At 41.7% G+C, this 24,139-nt stretch overlaps 1 protein-coding gene across 3 annotated transcripts in view; it reads right to left on the bottom strand.

The window, feature by feature from the left end:
• Window positions 1–2,046: 2,046 nt before the first annotated feature.
• FIG4 (FIG4 phosphoinositide 5-phosphatase) overlaps window positions 2,047–24,139 on the bottom strand; it is a 116,015-nt gene continuing 93,922 nt past the window's right edge. For all 3 annotated transcript variants that reach the window (XM_014839023.3, XM_070496754.1, XM_070496755.1), the window contains one exon: window positions 2,047–2,404. In XM_014839023.3, the coding sequence (XP_014694509.3) occupies window positions 2,227–2,404 (178 nt within the window). In that variant the 3' untranslated portion in view covers window positions 2,047–2,226. The remainder of the gene's footprint in view (window positions 2,405–24,139) is intronic.

Below are 24,139 nucleotides of genomic sequence, written 5' to 3'. Positions count from 1 at the left end.
CTGTATTTCAAGGTTCATTCAGATTGTTTGATTTAAAGGATTAGAACCTACAATGCCAAACTACAGTCGGAAGTCTCCTTTTTCAGTGACTAGGGCACGGAGAGGGTGGGTACGTGGCCTTGTTCTGAGATGATGCTCAGGTGCCTGATTAGCAAGGGGTGGTCATTACACATTATCAGTGATCTTATTAAGCTAACATTTAGAGAGTATTTACAATGTGATAGACACCATGCCAAATGCTTTACAGGTATTATCTTATTTCTCTCAAAAACCCTTTATACTAGATGAGAAAATAGAGGCTTAGAGACACTGAGTGATTGCTCAGAGTTCCACAGCCACTTGATGGGATGGGGCACAGCTCATGTTCTCCATCATTACATGTTTCTTCCCTTTGGGTCTGAAAATTAGAGCAGGCTCTATACTTTCTATCACATATTTGCTTTTTAGTGTTTTCATATATATATATCCACTTCGTTTACATGCTCCTCAGGGTCATTAACCTCTTTCTAGAGGCTAAATGTTATATCTACTTTGCTATCAGTTTGTAAGGCCTTCTTGCACAGCTAAAATTCAAGTAACCTGAATTAATGGCAAAACGAATAGTTCAGACACCATCTGGTTATGTCAAAATCACATTAATCATGTTTAAGCAGCTGCCTTAAATTGAGGACACCAGGGTATTCGTAGTAAAGACACCATGGTCACACCACCAACCACCACCATGGCATCAATGGCAACTATCTATTTACTGAGCCACTTTATGTGTCAGGAACCATGGCCACACGTTTCACATACATTACCTCTAAACTTCACAGTATGCCAACAAAGAAGGCATTATTCTTCTTACTTTACAGTGAAAGAAGATTATGAAAGAAGACCTAGATTCCAGGTCTTGACAAAGACTTCATTCCTATCATAAGGAGATGGACCTCTAAGAAGCCATCTTAAAAATACATTTAAAAAAATGAAGATCAGTGTTTGATCTGTAACCCGACCCCTCCCCAGCGACTCGGGATTCTTCTGTGACTTGGGAAGTCTCAGGTGAGATCCCGCACCCAGCAGCAAGCTATTGATTGTGGTAGATATCTAAACTGGGCCAACACAAATTTCCTGTTGCCTGTTATGTTGTCATTCTCTAATCCTGGTTTTATGATGGCATCAATCAAAAATGTCTGTTAATTAGGGGTTTAATTTTTATCTGTCATCTAGAACCTTCCATAGAATCCCAGAATCTCGGGGTTGGAGATGTCTTAAAGGTCATTTGGGCTGATCATTTTTCCTTCTCGCATTGGATGGCTTGGTTTTCTTCTCTATTTTATTTATGAGGAGGGAGAACGGAGACAACTTGTAAAAAAAAACGCAGAGACATAATGAGATCAAATCATTTGTGTTAAACTGTCAGGAAATGCAGAAAGTTGTCCATGTTATGTTTGACTATATGGAGAACCAACCATATGTGCACACGATGAGTCAACCCTAACCAGACATGTCAAATCATGTAACACGATTGCACACCACTAAAGTTACGCAGACTAACAAGTTTTTGTTTTATTTTGATATAATTTCATATTTATAGAAAAATTATAAGAATAGCTCAAAGAACTCCTCTTTATTTTTTCCCAGATTTACCAATTACTAATACTTTGCTCCGTTTGTTCTTTTCCCCTAAACCTTGGAAAGCACTTTGTTGACATCTTGTTCTTTTATCCATAAATATTTCAGTGTTTACTTCCTAGGAGCACAGGCTTTCAAAGTAATAAATTTTTGATCAAAACACAAAGTTAACAAAAAAATCAGAATAAATTAAAAAAAAATTATGTTAACTATGAAGAAAAATACTCTGACTTCATTTTACATAAGAGAGGAATTTTTTGGCCTGTTTTGCTTACTGAGATGCTCCCAGACCCCACACAGTGCTGGGCCCACAGGAGGTGCTCAATAAATACCTGTTAAGTTATTTTCTTAATGTGATGTTTTGATACTATATTGACCACATTCCTAAAGAAAGTATTTCTAAAATAAAACAAAGGCAATGACAGGAAAATAGTCAGTCATTTCTTTATTACTTATAATTTGTAATTTGCCAGTTACAAAAAGAGGGAAAACCTTCAGATGTAAAGGACTGACAGGAAATTATCTTTTTAAAATGAGACAAAACAGATTACAGCGCAAGCAAACTGACTTTGTTGGTCCTCCTCAGGGCCACCATGGGGACCTGCTCTTCCTTCACAGGTAGCGGTTTCTGATGTATTCTCGGTACATGGAAGTGTCTTCTTTCCCGAGGGGCTGCGTGATACCTTGACCGGCCTGGATATGGGCTTGGAAGATCTCTGTAGATTTTCTGTCCACTCTTGGAGGCTGAACTTCATAGATGTTGTCTTGTGAGAAAGCTGAGATGGGTGTTCTATGAAAGAGAAGAGAAGAGAGGGCTACTTGAAAGAAGATAAGGGGAAGGACCACAGGCAGCTGTGGTCTCAAAGTGTTCGAGCACTGCCGACCTTGAACGCCAGGGCTTAGGAGTAACAAGTGGCTGCAGTGACCTCTCCTTGCCCCTCTCGCTGGTTTCCTCCTCTGCCTGGAGGACAGAGCTGGAGCAGCCCCTGCTCAGGGAGCCTTTCCTGAACTGCAGCCCGGGTGGGCACCCTTCCTCTGTTCCTGCAGCCCGGGGCACACCCACGTCTGTGCACCCGCCTGCCTCCTTCACACGACTGGAGTAACTTTAGGTGTGGCCTCTACAGACTTTTTGCTCCTTGGCACATGGCAGGTGCTCAATCATTTTTTTGTATCTTGATTTTGTATCCTGCAACTTTACTGAATTTGCTTACTAGTTCTAACAGTTATCAATTGTTTTTTTTTAAGGAAGATTTAGCAGGAATCAGTGAAGTGGGGGAGCCTAACAATTCCTACCTCACATGCTGAAGAGTAAACGAGTTTATATGTGTAAAGTGTCCACTTAGCAAAGTGCCTGGCACACTATATGTGTCCCCAAAATGTGAATCATTGTCAACAATTACAGGTGCGGAATTCCTTATCTGTAATTCTGAAATCCTAAAAGCTGTAACAACCAAACGCTGCTTTGCCAGTAAAACCTGACCCAATTGAAACTCATTTGGTGGCACATCCTAAACTGAACGGACAATAATGATCCCACTTCATGTGAATATTAATGTGTTTAATTATCAGACAAGGCCTCAGATCATGCTCGGGATGTTATTATAAGGTGTATGTACCATCTTCTTATGCTAACATCCCCAAATTCTGAATTCAGAAACACATCTGGCCTCAGGCTTTGGATGAGGGATCGTGGATCTGCAATAGGCACCTTCCTTCCTTTGTGGGTTGATTTGAAAAGCACCCAAGAATCTCTCTATTCAAAAATATCTCTCCATTCCCACCCTACTCAGCCTGCCACGGTGCTGGAAATTCCTCATCCACTCCTTGGGGAAGGGGGTGTCTCCAGAAAGGCCTTGTCAAAATGCAGCTCGGTGTCTGACACACCCTCTATTCATCGAAGATTGAGTACCTATTTAGTTATTACATCCTTAGCTGGAGGCAGGCCCTCAAAAGGATGAGTCAACCAAGTCAGGTGTGATGCAGAGTGAGTAAGTGTGTGGAGTGTGCATGGAAGGTCAAGAGCCACTGATGGGGGGGGGGGGGTAAACTGAAAAGGACTGTGAGGGACTATGGGTACGACAACCACACACTCTACCACATGGCCCAGGGCTGGCCCTGCGAGGTGGAGGGTAGTTCTCCACACCAGGGCACCAACAGAACACAGAGAGAGAAGATCTGGAGAATCTATTCTGCTGGGCTGGAACCTAGCCTTGCTCCTGCGCATTATCCCAGGAGTCAGGAAGGCATCCTGGATGCCTGGCTGTTTGGTCACCTCGGACCCGGGAGCTGGAGCAGACTGCCTGCAGTCAGAAGCAGAATCGGACCTCAGACCCAGCTAGGTCTGAACTCGGAATGTCAATATTTTGAGGGACATCAGGAAATGGAGACACACAAGGGAAGACAGGAGTTGTCCAGTAACACCCTCCATCCTCATGGGATGTGTCACTGTTAAATGTGGGTCTTTCTTACTCTCCCAGAAAACAGTCCAAGGCAGCTCACTGTACTTTCCTTTATCTAGAATGCTAACACATCCTGCCATAGCTGGAGACTCTGCATTAAATCGATTAAAATAAAATATAGCTGGAGGTGGAACATTCTTTCTGGAAGCCAACCTCAACTGTTTTCACCTCAGGGTAACATATTTCAACTCAAATTTAGTGTAAGGTTTATGAAATACTCCCATTTTTTTCAAAGCACTCTATCCTTAAATAAGGATATATTTAAGTAAACAGACAAAAAAGCACAAAACAATTTACTCAAAGTTAAAAAAATTAAAGACAAGGTGAAAGAATCCTGAGATGTCTGAATCTCAATTTGTAGGCCAGCCTGACAGCAGAGCTTTTTTTCAAAATATAAAAGTTACAGTTAGTCCGACGTCTGTGGCTAACGGATCATAATAGTGAATGGTTAGGATGACTAAAATAGGAACTTTTCTTCTCGATTTTCCTTACAAAGATATAGCAACTCTATAGTCATTTACATAATTCACAGTGAGATGCTTGAATTCTTTGATGGCTGATAACATTCAGGGTCAATGATTTTAACCTGAACCTTTATGAGGGCGTCTCCATTAGTGTTTTTAGAGATTGTCATCAAAGAGCGGGCCACAGAAGCTCCTCCTGAACCACACCATCTACACCTGTCTCCTCTCTTCCCCTCTCAAATCCCTTTTACGTATGTTATCTTACTTAATTTTCACGCCCATCATGGAGGCAGAAAGCACAAGAGATTATAGCCTCCATTTTACAGATGAGACATTTAAGGTCAATTTTAAAATGGAACTAATGGTTTCTGTCCTGCCTTTGAAGCCAGTCCTTTGCCCAGAACCCTGGGTGCATTAATGAACAACTCTCTGACAGGAAACACACCAGACATCCAACGGATGTAGGAAGATACCATCTGGGAACTAAACCTCAATGTGACTAAGAAAGAGAGGCCACGTCACCAAGTCACTGTTTTATCCTTCAGAGGTCTCAGCTGAATACACAGGTGGGCAGGCTGTGGGAAGTAACAGGACAAGGGCCCAGCAACTGCCCAATGATGTAGGACCGGGACAGCCATGAATGGGGCCATAGACCAGCCACTTCCACCCAGTGTCTCAGGTTTCTCAGCAGTAAATCATTCAGGAGTCCTCACCCTAGTTCTTGGTAAACTGCTTCACTGCCACATGGAGTAATGGGAAACGATTACAAACACTCTAAATGTGAAATGCCAAACGTCAGCCTCAAACGGCATCAGATGGAGTAGCAGGTGGGTTTAGGGCTCCACCACCACCACCTCACTATGGTGTCAAAACAAAGCAGGCAGTCAGAAACGCACCAACTATCCCCTTTGTTCTTTCTATTCTTCTAGATCAAAGTCTATTCTAAATAACAAAACTGTAATGTTAAAATGATTATTACCAGAGTTGGGCCAGAAAGAAACTTAAGACATACCCAATATTGTTGGCATGATCAGAAAAAGGAGAAGGAAGAAACGGATTCACAAAGAAACCTTTGTTTCCTCATTCTTCTCAGACATCAAGACACCAGTCACAGTGAACACATCAGAGTCCCAAGGCAGCGGTTCTCCAAGTGTGGTCCCCAGACCAGCAGCATCAGCATCACCTGGGCACTGGTTAGAACTATACATTCTCAGGCCCCGCTCTAGACCTGCTGAATAGGGACTGCGGGGGGTGCCCAGCAAAGATGTTTAACAAGTCCCCCAGGTGACTGGATACGCACTAAAGTTTGAGAACGTTTGGTCTAAGGAGAACAAAATGTATCTAAAACGCTAAATAAGATCTTATTTATGGTCAATCAGCAGCATTGCACATTTATAAACATGAACTTTCTTTTTAAATGATATACTACCACTAACCCCACATGGAGAAAGCCTAACTCAACATCCAATTGTAAAGACATGAGCAGCAATATCAGATTCAGCACACATCTCCTAATGAGGAGACACTTTTGATTTCCTCGTTGGCTGACACATTTCCAAAGTGGGAAGGAAATACAAAAGCTTCCAGGACCCTCAGCAGGGGCTGCTGGTTAGCATCCCGGCCGACGGCACTGGAAGGAGACGGAGGGAAACCCAGTAACACTTCCATGGAATAGTCTTTTTATTAGCTTAGATGGCATCTGTTTGGGGATGAAAAGACCAGTATTTAAATACTAAATGATGTGGAAATTGTGAGACTATTGTCTTTTACTCATTCCACGAGAGAGAGCTGGCTTATTATTGTGCTTTCATGCTGGAAAGAACAGTTTCACATTTCTCTCCTGGCCATAAACAGAGGGAGTGTTTTTTTCTTCCAGCTTCTCCTCACATCCTGCAAAGGGATAAGACCTCTTGCCCCAAATTCAAATGCTAGGAGTCTTTCTGGAGATAAAATATTATAATTACAAATTTGCAGGTTCATTTCTTTTTATCTACAAAACCTAGTTCCATCTTCAAGGAGGCCTCGGTATTTCCTGTCAAGGAATGTTACGGTCTTATTTAGAATAATTTATTTGCCAGTTCATTTATGGGCTGCTTAACCTCTATTGCTCAGTGCACTCAAACACCGAGGGTTGACAACACTTAGCCTTAATTGCAGCTCCCATTCACAGAAGAGAAACACTTCAGGCAGAAATTCATTTGACATATTGCATGTTTTTAAAGAAAATGCTTATTGGTGACCTTTTATGCATCTTTTTGTTTTGGGGGTTTTCTTTTTTTTTGGTGAGGAAGACTGGCCCTGAGCTAACATCTGTGCCGATCTTCATTTTTTGTATGTGGTGATAAATAAATGGCAAGCAATAGGATCTATTGGAGTATATGAGGAAGACATTTGGTGTAAAACTAATTCGGCCTGACTTTCTTTTTCCAAAAGGGCCTGATGTGGCCACTGAGCATGCATTGTATATCTGCTAAAGCATTAAAAAGCTTAAAAGCATTTACTATGTCCCAAAGACAAGAACAAATGCCATTAAAACAAGGACGCAACTTCTCCCACAGTGGCATTTCCTTAAGGATAAGCATCTCTCCTTAGGCTAGGAATTGATTGCTGAGCCCCCCCTGTGACCACCCAGCTCGAGACAACAGATCTGCTACCTGCTGTGTGAATAGCTATGCTGTGCCGGCTGGGCAATCTCGTGACTGCTGTAAAAGGGATATTCCAATCCTATGTGATACATGCTCTTTGAGGGTATACAACCACTCTGTACACCCCACTTCTTTGGTGCCCCTCCTTCCTCAGGGAAGGAAGGCCCTGGGTTAGTCCTCAGATCTGGCCCATAATAAACTCACCCCGATGTTGATTTATGGATTGTTTATGCATTATTTGCTTTGACATTGGGATGCTGCCACAGCATAGTATGATGAGCGGTGTGTAGGTCTACACCTGGGACCCAATCCTGAGAACCCTGGGCCTGCAAAGTGAAGCACGTGAACTTTACCCCTACGCCACCAGGCCGGCCCCTTTTTATGCTCTTTTTTTAAACGTAGTATTACTTGCTTGGTTACTACATGACCATATCTGACAATAACTATATCTTACACTTGGATGCAGAACTAATGTTTGAGTCTCCCCTCTTTTTTTTTTTTTTAGGAAGATTAACCCTGAGCTAATGCCTGCCACCAACCCTTCTCTTTTCTGCTGAGGAAGACTGGCCCTGAGCTAACATCCATGCCCATCTTCCTCTACTCTATATGTGGGACACCTACCACAGCATGGCTTGACGAGCAATGTGCAGGTCTGCACCTGGGATCTGAACTGGCGAACCCCAGGCTGCTGAAGCAGAGTGTGTGAACTTAACTGCTATGCCAGCAGGCCAGCCCCTGTTTGAGTCCCTTTTATAAAGTTTAATTCCTGTTGAGGCTTTTTTTTTGACTAACACTTATTGAGTCCCCAGTAAACATATGTTGGTTTAAGAAAATATTAAATTGGTCACATTGGAATGTCTTCTGAATTTAGTAAAGTCATGATGATTTATGCTTGGTGATAGCAAAACTAGATGATATTTGTATAACTTCAATAATTTTATATAAGTGATACTTTTCTACATGTTAAAATCCCATGCTTTGTCCATGATTAGCATTTTGACACACATCAAACCCCATTTGGCATTTGCAGAAAATTTGGTAATGGTTCTAGTCACAGAATATATTTCCCATCCAGGCGGTCCCTTCTGCAGCTATCACAAACTCGAAGATTTTTCCCAAGGTGACTGTTTTAATGTCACCAAATGATGGTTGGTCATGACTGAGTCACAGAATCAAAAGAACATTATAGCTAAAAAGGGCTTTACAGAAGACCTTGACCAACGCCCTTATTTGAAGATGACGGTCATCATTAGGTCTTTTCTCTCATTACTTCCTCTACTTCCTGGGAGAAAACTATAATTAGGGCAGGTCCAAAATTGATCAGATGCTCTGGTCTCAGTGCAGCAAAACCTTAGCTAGTTTTGCTAAGTAGTGCTATTATTAAGGGTTTAATAGCACTAGCCCTTGATTATTATTCTATGTGCCTTTCTGCTGGTTTTGTAATTTCTATTAGGAAATAATAGCCCTCATCACCTAACTGGCAGAGGGGCCTGTGGTACACTGCGCCATGATGATTCCCTCTCTTTCTGGCCTTTAATGTTGCTCAGACCTCTGGCCCTCAGTTGCGGATGCCACCCTAACATTGTTTGTGACCGTCCATTCTTCTCCTTAGCCCCCTTATGAGGTTGCTTGTATCTTTCCAACGAAGTACTCAGACACTGAAGCCTAGTCATGAATCTAAGAATAGATGATACGGTGAGAATGCGTTTGCTTCTTCATGTTAAAAAACCAAGATAATGCTGCATATCACTCACACTCTGTGCATAAATATAGACACCTGAGTCCAAAATGTAGCTCTCAAACTGCACTTGTCCAATATGGTAGCCATTAGTCACAGTGGCCATTTAAATTTATATTTAAATTAATTAAAATTTAAAAATTCATTCCTCAGTAGCACTGGCCACATTTCAAGTGCTTGATAGCCACATGCAGCTAATGGCCACTGGATTAGATAGTGTAGATACAGAACATTTCCATCATCATGGAAGTTCTATCGGACAGACTGTTTTAGAATCTCTTTCCTGCTATTTTATTCATCAGAAATTCTGGGTAATTTTATGTCTTTCTAAGCCCATTATCCTAATATAATATGTCTCTGCATAGCATTTATCACTATCTGATCTTTCACTTACATGTTTATATACTTACAAGGATGTGAACTCCATTTTGATCACCTCTTTATCTCCAATGCCCAGAAGAGTGCCTAGCATAGACTAAGTGCTCAATAATTATTCACCGAATGAATGAATGACATCTGGTTAAGGAATAAGGTTTTACCTTGGGTTTTTAAAGTCAGAACCCGAATTCAGTGTGATCTGGATTACTGCAGACGATAGGGAAGCTAGGCGTTCCCAACAGAAGACCGCTCTTAAGTTCCCTTCCTGAGATAACCGGAGGATAGACAAGGAAACTGAGAGGAAGCTGGAGCGCTTTCCAGGGGGTAGAGCTATCAAAGCGGCTCAGAAAACAAGGGGGAGCTGGTCGGGGGAGTTCTTATCCCCCTCTAGAGGTGAGAAAACAGTGACCCACAGAGATGAACAAATTTACCAAATGGGCGAAATCAAGAGGAATGTGTCAATCTTCAAATCACCTCTAACAAAACAAAACAAAAGGCAGAATACACCCCTACATTCTGGGATCTTAGAAAGCAGGCTACCCTGTCAGCCAGTTTCAGTGTTGGAAATGTGGGCGAGCACCCAGTAATATTCGCTGCCTCGCCCCCTAGGGTACTTTCACGTGTCAGTGGTAGATAAATACAATATCACAGAGCAAAGGTGCAGGCTTGAGGAGCAAGCACTTATCTACGTATTGGGAAATTAAACCATGTTATTCACTGCTGATGACATTCTAAACGTCAGCAAGGTAAAGAATAAATTAATTTCCTTTTTATTCTTGCTAAAAGGCAGCAAGTCTATATTATACACATAAAATACTGTGAATCTAATACATGATCCATTGAGAGCTAATGAACACAACACAGAGTAGTGAACAAATCTGATTCCTTCAAATCCAAACATTTCCAAACCCCCACCCTTTTTTTTTCTTTTATGACAAAGATTGGCCCTGAGCTAACATCTGTTGCCAATCTTCCTCTTTTTGCTTGAGGAAGATTGTCGCTGAGCTAACAAACTTTCTCTATTTTGTTTTTTTGTAAGTAGGATGCTGCCTCAGCATGGCTTGATGACTGGTCATACCCAGGATCTGGACCCATGAACCCTGCGCTGCCAAAGCAGAGTGCGCCAACTTAACCACTATGCCATGGGGCCGCCCCCCAAACATTTCCAAATCCTTTTAATAGCTGCTGTTATAATGGGACGATTGGACTGTCCTCCAGCAGAGACGCTGAAAGGGAGGTTGGAAATTTCACAGGCAGGTTAAGATTCATTAAAGAGAAGATGATAATAATGCCAGTCTCTAAACAATCCACCATTAGAAGGAGCAAAAGGGGTGATGAGAAGGAAGCGAAGAGTACAATCTGTGATGATGGAACACAAAATGTCTAACCTTGCAGACCAGGGATGTAGGCTGCTCTGTCTGTATACAGAGCCCTTGAAAGGCAGAGCAACAGGGAATCTCAACTCCTTAGAGTAGACCAGGTCTTTAAAGATTTTGATAGGAGAGCAGTAGGTGGCATTTTGGTTATGGAGAGAGAAGGAGGACTGCAAAGCCCTCAACTTCAACCTGCCTTCAACCAGTTAGGAAGCCATGTCAATGACAGGCCAACCAGAAGGGCACGGCGGTCTGGCAAAAGTTGAGGATTTTATGCCTAAGCCTAAGCAACGTCAACAACACAGCACAATTATTTATAGAACACAATGACCTTCATATGTCTCAAAAAATTTATGCGTTTGTAATGCCTAAGGCTGCTAAACTCTATCTTTTGAAGACTCATTTGTCATTTTTCATCAGACTGAGCAGATGAAAAAACAGCAGAGGCATGTGTGCACACACGCACATATGTTATGTATACAGATACAATATTTACATATAACATACATTTAGGCTTATGTACACTAATATATTATATATGTATTCTTTAAACACAAGGCTGAGGAAAGGGCCATCTATATCTATTTCAACCCTCCCTACAAAGTGATGTACTTCAAACGAGTCCATGTGAACTCACTTTTACAATGTCCCTTCTATTGTGCAGATACTGGAACAAAAGTATAGTTGACGAGCATTTGGGGAAATGGGGCCAATAAATTGAGGTAACATATTGTAACATTTACTATCTGTTAGATAGAGTTGGAACACCTTGCTCCTATAATGTGACTTTTTATTAACGCCTTTAGAGGCTGCTACAAGCTTGTCAGAGTAAAGTTTCTGGTTAAAATGCCATTACATCACCACCATACATGTATGTCAATTAAATATAAAAACCATCAATGCTCACCCAATAGTTATCATGGAAAAACTACTGATCTAAAGATCTATTGATGCTTTTCACCTTCTTATTGTAAAATAAAACTCAGATGCAGAAAACCACACAAAACAAACACGTAGAATTATTACAAGGTGAACAGCACCCAGCTTAAGGAGCAGAAAGTTTGGCAGCCATCCCAGAAGCCCCTTCCATGCACCTCACCCCAATCACAACCCCTCTCCCCTCATAAGTAGCCATTATTCTGATTTCCATAGTAATCTCTTCCTTGCACTTTTTAAAAAAGACTTTTTCATTCAAATGTGCATCCCTGGATTATAGTTTAATCTTGCCCGTTTTCAAAAGCGTGATATGCCTCTTAATATACAGATTCTCTCTCCTTTCTTCTCCTTACAATTTAACCGCTGAACAATTCACGTTGTAGAGTTTCTCTCAGCCTGGATTTTGCTGATTGCACATTCAAAATGTAGTTCAAAATGTTCCTCTGTTCTTTATGTTTCCTGCAAGTCAGCAATTGCATCCAGAGGCTGGTGAGAATTTGTTGCAGTCGCTTTGGCAAGACTGTATGTGGTGGTGTGCTGTTTCATAGGAGGGCCACAGAGTCCAGTTGTTTATCTTTTTTGATATTAACAGCCACTGATGCTCAATGCCTAGATCCATTAATTCACTGGGGATTGCCAAACACTAATTACCTTATTTCTTCTTCATTTATTAGTTGTAACACTTTTTTAAAAAGATGCTTTCCCTCATCTCTTATTTGGTTACTCAGTGGTACGATACTTATGATTCAAAGTGTCATAAGCTTGATTCCTTCCCTTTATTTACCAGTTTTCCAGGTAAAGAAATGATTTTATATTATCCTTTTAAAGTGACAAGATTTTTTAAAGACAATCATCACAAACTCATGGATTTAAACGTATTTGATGAGCTCCATTCCACTGCAATTATTATTCTGACTGAAGTTCAGATTGTCCTACCTTTGTTCCAGTGTGAACCTCCTTAAGTTCACTCTTGAGTCCTCTTGATATGACCCTAGTTAATCTTTGATAGCTTTCCTGCTAACTGGATTGACAAGATGTTCCAGGTTCATTTTGTGCATTTCTGACACAGACCTGGGGTCAGCTACTTCTTCCAGAAGCTCTGCTTCCTGTTAATGGGGAACTTGTATTCCAAGACCACAACATGGGCACCGAGGATTCTCATGGTTATTGGGCCACTGTATGTGTGCATGCATGTGCATACATGTTTATGTGTGCACGTGTATTCCATGCTGAGGAGAAACCTGCTTCTCAAGGACAAATAGGATGACAGAATTAGAATAGCCCCTGATTATTCACTTGGTTTATCCCATAATGAACACACATCAGAGTCAGAGTAACGATGCTAATACTGCCACCATCAATATGATTACTGAAAGCACTTTATTTTTGCACTTTTTTTTATTTTGCACCATTATCTTCCCAATTTTTTCAGAGTTGTACTATATTCACATTGTTTGAGCACATGGCCATAACATACTATGCTGTCTCCCTTTCAACCTTCATCTTAGCTCCGTAAGTAACAAGACATTTACAATTCACACAGGTCTTTATGTCAATGTCTCTCTAGTCATTTTGATTGTCTGAAGCTCATTCTCCACCACATTCCACAAGAAGGGCTCATGGGGACAATACTCCTTGAGTTCTTATTTGTTAACAGTTTGTCTCTGCTTTTATACTTAAAGCATTGGAAAATGATATCCTTGGCTCACATTTTCTTTCCTTGAGAGTCCTAAGTATATTACTTCATTTTTTTTTCTGACATAAAGTGTCTCATCCAAAAAGTCTGATGATAATCTAATGATTTTCCCTTAAAAGTCACTTTCGTCTTTTTTGTTTAGGATTTTTTTTCTTTAAAGCCCAGTTAAATTACTATACTGCATCATTCTGGGGCACTGTTTCAGGTATGCAGTGTGCTCTTTCAATATGAAGTTTTTTATTTCAGAAATTTTTTTTTGGCATTACAGTTTTTAGTATTTTTTTATGTTATCTTGATTTATTTTTCTTCTTCAAGATTTCTGTTATCCATGCTAAGTCCTCTTTGCCTATTGCCAATATTTGACACTGTCTCAAATCTTATGTTTTTCTTCATTTCTTGTCAAATTTTAAAGTTTTGTATTTTAAGTTCATTTCGAAATAGGATGCTTCAGTTTTGACCCCTTGTATTGACTTGTCTTTCTGGCACGATTTCATCATCTGTAGGGACGTTATTCTGCTCCGTCCTTTTTTGTTATTCTAATAACTTTATATGAGATTGGACCTTGATACATTTCTGTTGCTCATTATGTAAAATTACTTTTCCTGAACCTTCAGAAGGAAGTGACTAACTTGCCAGAACTCCCTCTTCTGTTGATTTCATGAAGCGTTCAAAGCTATGGTGGCTTGCTTTCTGAGATTTCCCGTACCTCTTCCTTTTTTTTTTTTTTGAGGAAGATTAGCCCTGAGCTAACTGTTGCCAGTTCTCCTCTTTTTGCTGAGGAAGACTGGCCCTGAGCTAATATCCGTGCCCATCTTCCTCTCCTTTATACATGGGACGCCTACCACAGCATGGCTTGCCAAGTGGTGCCATGTCTGCACCCAGGATCTGAACTGGAGAACCTGGGGCTGCTGAGAGGCGGAAAGTATGCACTTAACCGCTGCACCATTGGGCTAGCCCCTATACCTCTTCCTTTTCCTCGCTTTTATCTGGACTTTCTCTCTCCATGTCAATTGCCATTGTCCTGCTCAACTGTCCTGCTCCACAGTCAGCAATTTCCCCTCAGATGGGTCCCCTGTTCTGGAAAGGAGCTTTGGCTGTTCGGTTTCAAGAGCTTGTGCAGCCCAGACTGCCTCAGCTCCTTCCAGACCTCACCCAGAACCCCCCGCACTCACCTGGTCCTAAACTAGGTAAAACCCCACCCAGGTGCAGCGGCTGTGCTCGAATTGGCCCACAGTGCTTTCTAGCGTATTCCTGTTAGCTCTTCTGGAGTTCTCCTGTCCCTGGGTCCATCAGACACCCTGCTGTTTCCTCCCCACTTCTTCCTCTGTACAAACACTGACACCATGCAGGTCTTGTGGCTGTTGGTGGTTGACCTCCATCACTGCTTATATCTGGAGATTTGTGTGGGTACTTTATCATGCAGTTTTGAGGTAAATGTGGTCTATGAGTATTTGGTTTTGCTACCAGTTGTTCTGTTTTATGTGATGAGTTAGAGATTTTAAAACTTTGTTGCTGCTGTCTTCTTCCCAGAACCGACCAGGCTTCATGGACAAGGGAGTCCTTCCAGATGGCCACCCAAGGGCCTTACTCCACTAACCGAGCAGGGTGCAGGGCGCTTTCACCATTCTTGCCTAATGGAATTTGATCACTGCTAATACAAATAGCAATCGCATGTTTCCCATTCTTTCCCTTTCTGTTTTTTCGTTTTGTTTTTTTGGTGAGGAAGATTGTTCCTGAACTAACATCTGTGACAATCTTCCTTTATTTTGTATGTGGGATGTCACCACAGCATGGCTTATTGAGCTGTGTGTAAGTCCACATCCTGGATCCGAACCCACAAACCCCAGGCCGCTGAAGGGAGTGTGCGAACTTAACCACTATGCCACTGGGTCAGCCCCATTCTCTCCCTTTCTAATGAGAGTTTTAATTTTCCTTTGCCACCACTGTAAATTGGGAGCAGACAGGCAGTCTTTTTGTGCACAGGTCACTGGATTACAAGAAGCCTCATCTGGACCTGATAAAGAGAGCTGCACAAAACTCAGAGATCCTGGACTTCGAATGGGATGCAATAACTTAGAGGGGAAGGAGTGAGTTCTACATAACAAGAGGAGTATGTATGCATAATTGGGCAGCTTAGAGGGGCCGACTGTGACAGATAACATAAATTAGATTACTCATTATCCACTGGAACTCCCTTTCTAGTGTGCAGAGGTTGAAAAGCAAAAAATAACATCCTAGACATCCTTGCATTTCGGGTTCAAAGTGTGATTTACGTTCTACCCCCCGCTTGTATGCACAGGAGGCTTTGATTTGGAACTGAGTCATGTGGAAAGAAGCAAGATGTAGGGTATCGTTTTGCAGGCCGTGGCAAAGGTGACACGTTCTTGAGTTGCCACTGCAGTGGCAGCTTCCTGATTACAGCTGAGGTGGCTGGTTCTGCAGCCAGCAGCTGCTGTGATAGCTTCCTGATCAAGGCAGATGCCGCAGCCACTGGGAGGGTCTGCCATATGGTTTTGGGAGTTCTTCCTGGAAGCTTAGTCTAGAGTTTGCTTCTCCAATCCTCCAGTGATGCTGAAAGCCACTTAAAATCCTATAATAAATCACTTTCTATTGAATTTACCTAGAGTGGATTATGTTTTCTGCATCTGAACTCTGACCAACATAGCCAGCCGATGAGCAAAGCACGTGCAGCTCCAGCTCCCGCTTGCTTCCTCCAGGAGCAGGCAGGCAGGCTCCCAGGTGACCCCTGCTCCTACACGGGTCTAGCAGGAAGGGGACACTTCCAGCAGTTGACATAAGTATGCTTGCTGCCCAAAGAGACAGAAAGGACAGGCTACCACAAGCACAGATTTGAGTGGGCAATGGTGGTCCTTTTGATGTTTTCGCCATTGCCATTATAGTTTTATTGGTCCAAGTATGGCAGAATGAAACTCTTTTTACATTCTCTCTGAGAACTGTAAAATAAAAATGTCATTTGTGTTTTTAAAAGAACTTTTTTGGTTTTAGAGAAATGAAGCAGGATGATTTTCAGACCCGAAACAGGTAAAATGCTTCCAATTTAGGATGCAATTTAGAAAATGTATGGTTTCCCTCCCATTTGTAGGACATATTATCTCTCTCAGTATAAAAAGAAATGCAGTTTTTCTCTGTTTCAGCTGTGTTTATTATCACTGACATCAGGGGAACAGCCTACACTATCTGGCTGCCTTGTTTTACAGGCTATAACTTGAACATTTCAGCTGTTGTTTAATGAGAACACTTGGCTCTGAGCCATAGGCAACAGGGACTGGTTGCCCTGCACAGCACTGGGTCGGTGCTGCCAACAAAGGACAGGCTGCACAGCTAGCACATAACAGCTGTTCTCATAGGGCAAAGAATGTGACTTCACCCGCCAGAGTCATCCTTTCTCCCTGTCTACGTGCAGGCCCAGAACCTCCCTCAGGGCATCTGGTCATAAGACATTTATATAGTGACCTTTGGGAGCAATCTGTCTTTTCTGTCCTCAAATTTACTGAAACAGCAGCAGCAGTGTCCTGTCACTCTTGGGAACTCAGACCAATGGGTTGCAATAATGGCCATGTGTCTTATCTCCCACATGGAGGTGATGACATCCTACTTTTATTCTTCATGCCCATTCAAATATTTTCACCTTTTTCTGATGATTGACAAAATGCTACCATTGAGTTTTCCATATCACATTGTTACATCTGTTACACCCTCCATCCTTTTTCTAATAAACTTTTTCATTATAATCTCTTCAGATTTACAGAATTATTGTGCAGAGGACAGAGAGTGCCCACATACCCCACACCCTGTTTCCTCTATTATTAACATCCTCCTTTAGGGTATATTTGTTGCATTAATCAACTGATATTCACATGTTATTATTAACTAAAGTTCATGCTTATTTTTGACCTAATGTCCTTTTTCTGTTCCAGAATCCCATCCAGGATATATTACATTTAGTGGTCACATCCCTTCGGTTCCTCTTGGCGGTGACAGTTGACTTTCCTTGTCTTTGCTGACCTTGATAGTTCTGAAGAGTACTTAGCCTGCATCTTTTCAGAGTTGTCCTTCACTTCACTAACAACAAGAATCAGAGAAAACTGTTTTTCGGAAGGCAGTATCAGTAGGATCATGAGCCTTCAAAACAAAACCTAAAGATCCTGAATTTTCAGAGACTCACGTGACTTCGTGTCTGTCAATGTTTGTCTGTGATGGAGTGTTGGTGTGATGTCCAATGGATACGCGGACAGCTGCTGAGGGAACTCCTGTGGAGGGTTCGGGGGAGCAGGGGCTCCCCAACCTGGCTCATCATTATGTTCAAATGGAGAATTTTATAAAGCACACATTCTCAGGCCTTAGCTCAGGTGTACTGAATCAGAGTTTCTAGCACTAGGGTCTTGAATTCTGTATTTTGTATCCGTTTAAAAAAATACTAATAATGCTAATTATGTTTTTAATATAGAAAATTATAAAACATGGCCCACAATCTGTTAGTATTACTACTATAATTAAAAGGATACATGAAGAAAATTTAAAGAATAACCAAAAGTCCAAAATGAAAACTGAGGCTATCTCCCTATAATCTATTTAACTATTTTCCAGGGACACTTTGGTGGCTCCCTGTTTTTATTGTTGTCTTTTGTTTGCTTTGGGATTTGTATTTCAACAAGCTTCCCAAGATGTTCTGATGTAACCGGAAATTTAGAACCCACTGCTACAGAAGAAATTCACGATTCAGCTGTGGGGGAGCAGAGTGCCCCTTTCAGTGTTGACATCCTTTACAAAATCATAAAGCCCCATTCTTCCTCTTTCCCCCCTGAACAAGTCAGCCCTAAAGCCATTAGATGGGGCAGAGCAAGGAGAGGCAGCCTGTGACAGCCTGTCGGGTGTCTGAGCCCAAGTCAGGTGAAGGGGGCATCCATACTGGGAGTAGACAGCTTGGAGTGGGGATCAGAGTCCAAGCAGGATGAGGAAAGTGTCCCTCCAGAGGACAGATCCAGTGCGGGGAGTTAAGACCTGACTGGGTGAAGAGGGCGTCCACATGTAGGGGCAGCCTGAGGTGGTATGTCGGAGCCTAAGCAGGGCGAGGTGGGTGGGGTACTCACAAGGAGAGTTGGCCTGGGGCCCAAGGGGATGAGGAGGGCATTCATGAGGGTAGGTATCTCTGCAGTGGGAGTCAGAGCCTGAATAGAGGGCATCCATGTGGGGGAAGCCGTGGGTGCAGTGGGGATGGGAGACTGGTTATGTATGGGGGATTAATAAACAAATAAATATAATAAGGGTAATGGGACCCAAGTTTCTCACTGCTGGAGAAGGAAGTCACTAATATGGAAAGGTAGAAGGATAGAATAAACCCTGAGTACCCTACAACTGGAGGTATCAGTATGAACTTATGGATTTAAATATATATATATATCTCCATATTTTATTTATTTATTTTATATTTAAAAACATATACATTTATATTATACAGTATATATAAAATATATACGTAGTATATACTTGTATATACATATATGTATGTGTATATTTACATATACATGTCTGTATATGCTTGTATATATATATATATATATATATATATATGTAAATATGCGCATGTCTTTTGAATGGGCCTGGGAGCAGTGACACCCTGATGGCACACCTAGTGCCCAGACCTTTGGCTTCAATGTCACTTTCCACTAAAAAGAATCAAGGATTCTTGGATAAATGACTGATTTCAGGGCTGGGGCACGCAAAGAACATGATGAGCTTAGAACATCTTGTGCCAGAAATCAAGGAAGTGCTTAAAGAATGATGAGAACATGTCCAAAGAACACGGGAGCCAGGTTAAAGGGACCTGAGATGAAATTTGGGACAATTTGAGCATCAAAATAAATAATGATAGTAACAGATTATATCCCATTGAATAAAATTGGAAACCAAGATCTCCTACTGAGAAAAATAAACTAAAAAATTGAGAGTTTGATGAACAAAGGAATATTTACATAGTTTCAAAGTATCTCCCACCAAAATATTCATTAATTAAAAGGAAAAAAAAGAGCAGCTTCACAGTGGAAAAGTCCAGAAGATATCACTTTAATCAAGGGATTGAAATAAAGATCATTAGTAATGGGACGAATTGAACTTGTGTGTACCTGACAGGATGCGATGACAAGAACCCACTGTCACTTCTGTGACATTCCTGCCTGCATTCATCATGTAACTTAAGCCAACAAACACTTGTGATGTCACAGTTTCTGGGGGTCAGGAATCTGGGAGTGGCTTAATTGCGTGATTCTTGTTTATTCTCATAAAGTCAAAGTCAAGCTGTTGGCCAGGGTGACAGTCAACTCAAGGTTTAAGTGGGGCTGGAAATCCACTGCCAAGCTCAGGCAACATAATTGGCAGGCCTCAGTTTCTCACTGGCTGTTGGCTGGAGGCTTCAGTTCCTTGCCATGCAGTTCTATCCACAGGGCTGCTCACAACACGAAAGCAAGTGATCCCAGAGATCACTTTTATAACCCAATCACTTCTGCTAAGGGCTCTGGGTCACAAAGATCAGCTCTCGTACAAAGTAGGAGGAGACTGCACAAGGACGTGAATAACAGGAGGTGGGACCAATGTGAAGGCTGGTTACCACACTGCCAAAGATTCATAACCTGAAAATAATTACGACAAATCCAAATCGAGGGCCATTCTACAACATAACTGACCTGTACTCTTCAAAGTGTCAAGGTCATGAAAATCAGGGAAGAATGCGGAACTGTTCCAGAATGAAGGAGACTAAAGAGACATGACAACTAAATGTAACGTGATGCTGACTAGATCCGTTCATGATTAAGGACATTACTGGGACAACCGGCAAAAACTAGAACAGGGTGGTTCATTTTTTTGTTGTTGAGTTGTATGAGTTCTAATATATTTTGGAAATTAACCCCTTGTCAGATATATGACTTGCAAATATTTTCTCCCAGTTAGTGGGTTGTCGGATACATGATTTGCAAATATGAAAACAAGGAACAACTTCATCAAAATATGGGCAGAGGATATGACCAGACATTTTCCAAAGAAGATATACAGATGGCCAACAGGCACATGAAAAGATGTTCAACATCATTAATTGTTAGGAAAATGCAAATCAAAACTAAAATGAGATAACCTCACACCCATCAGAATGGCTATAATTAACAAGACAAGAAACAACAAGTGTTGGAGAGGATGTGGAGACAAGGGAACCCTCATACACTGCTGGCAGGAATGCAAATTGGTGCAGGCACTACGGAAAACAGCACGGAGATTCCTCAAAAAATTAAAAAATAGAACTACCATATGATCCAGCTATTCCACTGCTGAGTATTTATCCAAAGAACATGAATTCAATAATTCAAAAAGATTTATGCACCCTTACGTTCATTGCAGCATTATTCACAATAGCCAAGATGTGGAAGCAACCAAAGTGCACACCAATGGATGAATGGATAAAGAAGATGTGGTACATATAAACAATAAAATATTACTCAGCCATTAAAAAGACAAAATTGTGCCATTTGTGACAACATGGATGGACCGTAAGGGTATTATGTTAAGCGAAGCAAGCCAGACAGAGAAAGACAAATACTGTATGATTTCACTCCTATGTGGAACAGAAACAAACACATAGGTAAGGAGAACAGATTAGTGATTACTGGAGGGGAAGGAGATGGGAGGAGGGTGAAAGGAGTGAAGGGGCACATATGTAGGGTGATGGATAAAAACTAGACTATTAGTGGTGAACATGATGCAGTCTACACAGAAACTGATATATAATAATATACACCTGAAATTCACACTATGTTATAAGCCAATATGTCCTCAATAAAATAATTTAAAAAAAAACTTGAGTGGGGTGGGAAGATTAGCTGGTAGCAATGTACTTATGTGAATTTCCTGATTTTACTAGCCTGTATAGTGATTCTGCAGAAGAAATTATTATTATTTTTTTTTTTTTTTGCTGAGGAAGATTTGCCCTGAGCTAACATTTGTACCGATCTTCCTCTGTTTTGTATGTGGGTCGCCACCACAACATGGCCACAAACGAGTGGTGTAGGTCTGTGCCCAGGAACTGAACCCAGGCTGCTGAAGTGGAGCACACCAAACTTGACCACTAGGCCATGGGACCAGCCCCAGGAGAATGTTTTTATTTACAGGAAATACCCACTCAAATGTTAGAGAGAGACAGGACATCAGGTCTACAACTTACTCTCAAATGCTTTTGGAGGAAAAAGGTTCTTTGCTCTGTAACTGCAACTTTTAGACATGTTTGAGATTGTTTCCAAATTAAAAACATATATAAATTATAAAGACTTATGAAAGAAACTTAAAATTGTCTAAGATAAGAACGGAAAATTTTAATTCTATTAGGTAGAATTATATGATGCTGTTTGTTTCTGTAGGTCAAAAATGTGTGAATAGTGGTGATTTCATATGGTTAAACTTAACACAAGAACATCCCAACAAACTAATCAACATCAAGGATAACGAAATTATGGACTTCAGTAAAAACGCAAAACAATTCACAGTGCTCATTTGAGGATCTGTCTCCTGCAGTTACCCACCCTTTGTCCAACATCCCGAGCATCTGCCTCTCTGGAGACCCCCTTCCACCAGCACACAGAGAAGCTGTCGTAGTAACTCCTACCTTAGAAATGACCCCTTGATTTCATACTCCCCTCCAGATGCATTCCTAGGTCCTTGTATTCCTTTAACAAGCCTTTTTTGAAAGAATGGTTTCTACTCCCCATGTTCTCTTACTCACTTCCCATTTTTTTCCTAAGCTCACTCTAAATGGGCTTGCAAAGCTATCACTCATAAACATTTGCTCATCGAGGCCACCAACGACGTTCCTGTTCATTTTTGTGTATTCAACACTGCTGCCCACTCCTTCCTTCTTGAAACATTTTCTTCTTTGGCTTCTGTGAAACCACACTTCTCGAATTTCCTCCTATTTCCCTCTTTGTTTCCGTCCTTGCCCCCTATAATTCATCCTTCAGAAAGCACCCAGAGTCATCTTTTAGAGATGTGAATCAGGGCATGCCACTCTTTACTGAAAACCCTCCAGCAGCTTCCCACTGGACAGAGTAACGGCTAAGCTCCTGTGAGAGGTCCTCTGAGATATGGCCCTCCCTGTGCCTTACTCCATCCATAGCACATTCCCCTGGGCCTCTCACTCAGCCTTCTGTTTGCCTCTCACACATGCCAAGCTTGTTCCTGCCCTGGTCCCTTGTGCATGCCCTCTACTGCAAACAGTCTTCCCCAGTCATCTCTGGGCAGATGCCGCCCCTGCATTCAGGACTCAGCTCAAACGTTAACTCCTGGAAGAGACTTTCCCTCAAAATCTAAAACAGATCTTCAACCCTTGCCTGCCCCAATCACCCCCTGCCATCACCCTGGTTCGTGTTTTTCAGGGCGTACCCCTGATATGAAATTGTCTTACCTATTTGTTAATTAGCTCAATGCTTGTCTGCCGACCCTAGAACACCTTGTCAGTCTTGTTCTTTACTGCATCCTCAGTGTCTAGGACAGTGCCTGACACACAGCAGGTGCTTGACAAATATTTGGCGGATAAATGAATCACCTACTTTTGGTTTAGCCAGCCCTGGTGGCCTAGTGGTTAAGATTTGGTGCTCTCACCACTGCAGCCCGGGGTTCATCTCCCATTCAGGGAACCACACCACCCATCTGTCAGTTGTCATAATGCGGTGGCTGTGTGTTGCTGTGATGTGAAAGCTATGTATACTGGTAGGGTCACCCATGGTGGACAGGTTTCAGGGGAGCTTCTAGACTAAGACAGACTAGGAAGAAAGACTTGGCCACGCACTTCTGGAAAACTTAGCCAGGAAAACCTATGAGGAGTAGTGGAGCATTGTCTGATAGAGCGCTGGAACGTGAGAGGATGGTGCAAAAGACCGGGCAGGGTTCTGCTCTGCTATGCACAGGGTCACTAGGAGTCAGAATTGACTTGATGGCGCTAACAACAAGTTTCCGTTTCAAACTGCTCATGACCTCAAGCCATCCGATGTCTCACGGCTGTGATAATAATTACAGAATCTAAGAGAAGACCTTCCTTCCAAATCGCCTTGTCCAACCTCAGACCAAACGAAGAAACTCTCCACCACACTGCTGATGAAGGTTATCACCTCTGCTCAAGCACGCTCAGTAATGAGAGAACTCACGACTTTTCATAATGGAATGCTTACACGGTATTTGTTGATAGCTATATGTGTTGGAAAGATTTTCTCTTCAGTGATCCTAAATTTTCCTCCCTATATATTCCACTTATTAGTCCCCAAAGCAACTTTAAAAAGCCCTGCTTTTTTGAAGCCCTGACAATGATTCAAATAATACTTGGGGAAATGATCATGTGACTTCTAATTCTCTTCTCTGAGATAAATGCTCCCGGCTATCTCAACACTTCATGTGACATGAAAAATTAACCAACACTGAACGTAAGAAAGGCCCACAAAACTTTAGCAACTCGGTTTTAAAAAATAAAACCTTTCTAAGCACCTTATCTGAAAAATAAAATGTAAGAGTGCTCTGGGGCATTCAGAGCACATGGTCTCATTTCTCAGGACTATCTTTCTGTTCCCTCAACAGCCACTCCCTAACCTCACAGTCTTTCCGATACTGAGGAACCAGCAACAATCATAGACAGCCAGGCCCAAGAGCCTCTTTCCTGAAACAAAGATTTATCTTTACCGAAACATATTTGTGGCTCTATGTTCTCATTTCTGAATAAATTTTACATTTTAGTAAGATGAGAGAGGACTCTTGTGATGTAACTCTTGGCCAATGAGCTTTGTGGCAAGG

The sequence above is a fragment of the Equus asinus genome, chromosome 24, assembly GCF_041296235.1.
Source record: "Equus asinus isolate D_3611 breed Donkey chromosome 24, EquAss-T2T_v2, whole genome shotgun sequence".
Classification (NCBI taxonomy): Eukaryota; Metazoa; Chordata; class Mammalia; order Perissodactyla; family Equidae; genus Equus; species Equus asinus.
The sequence above is the reverse complement of the archived record's forward strand: the minus strand, read 5'-3'. Positions and strand labels throughout refer to the sequence as shown.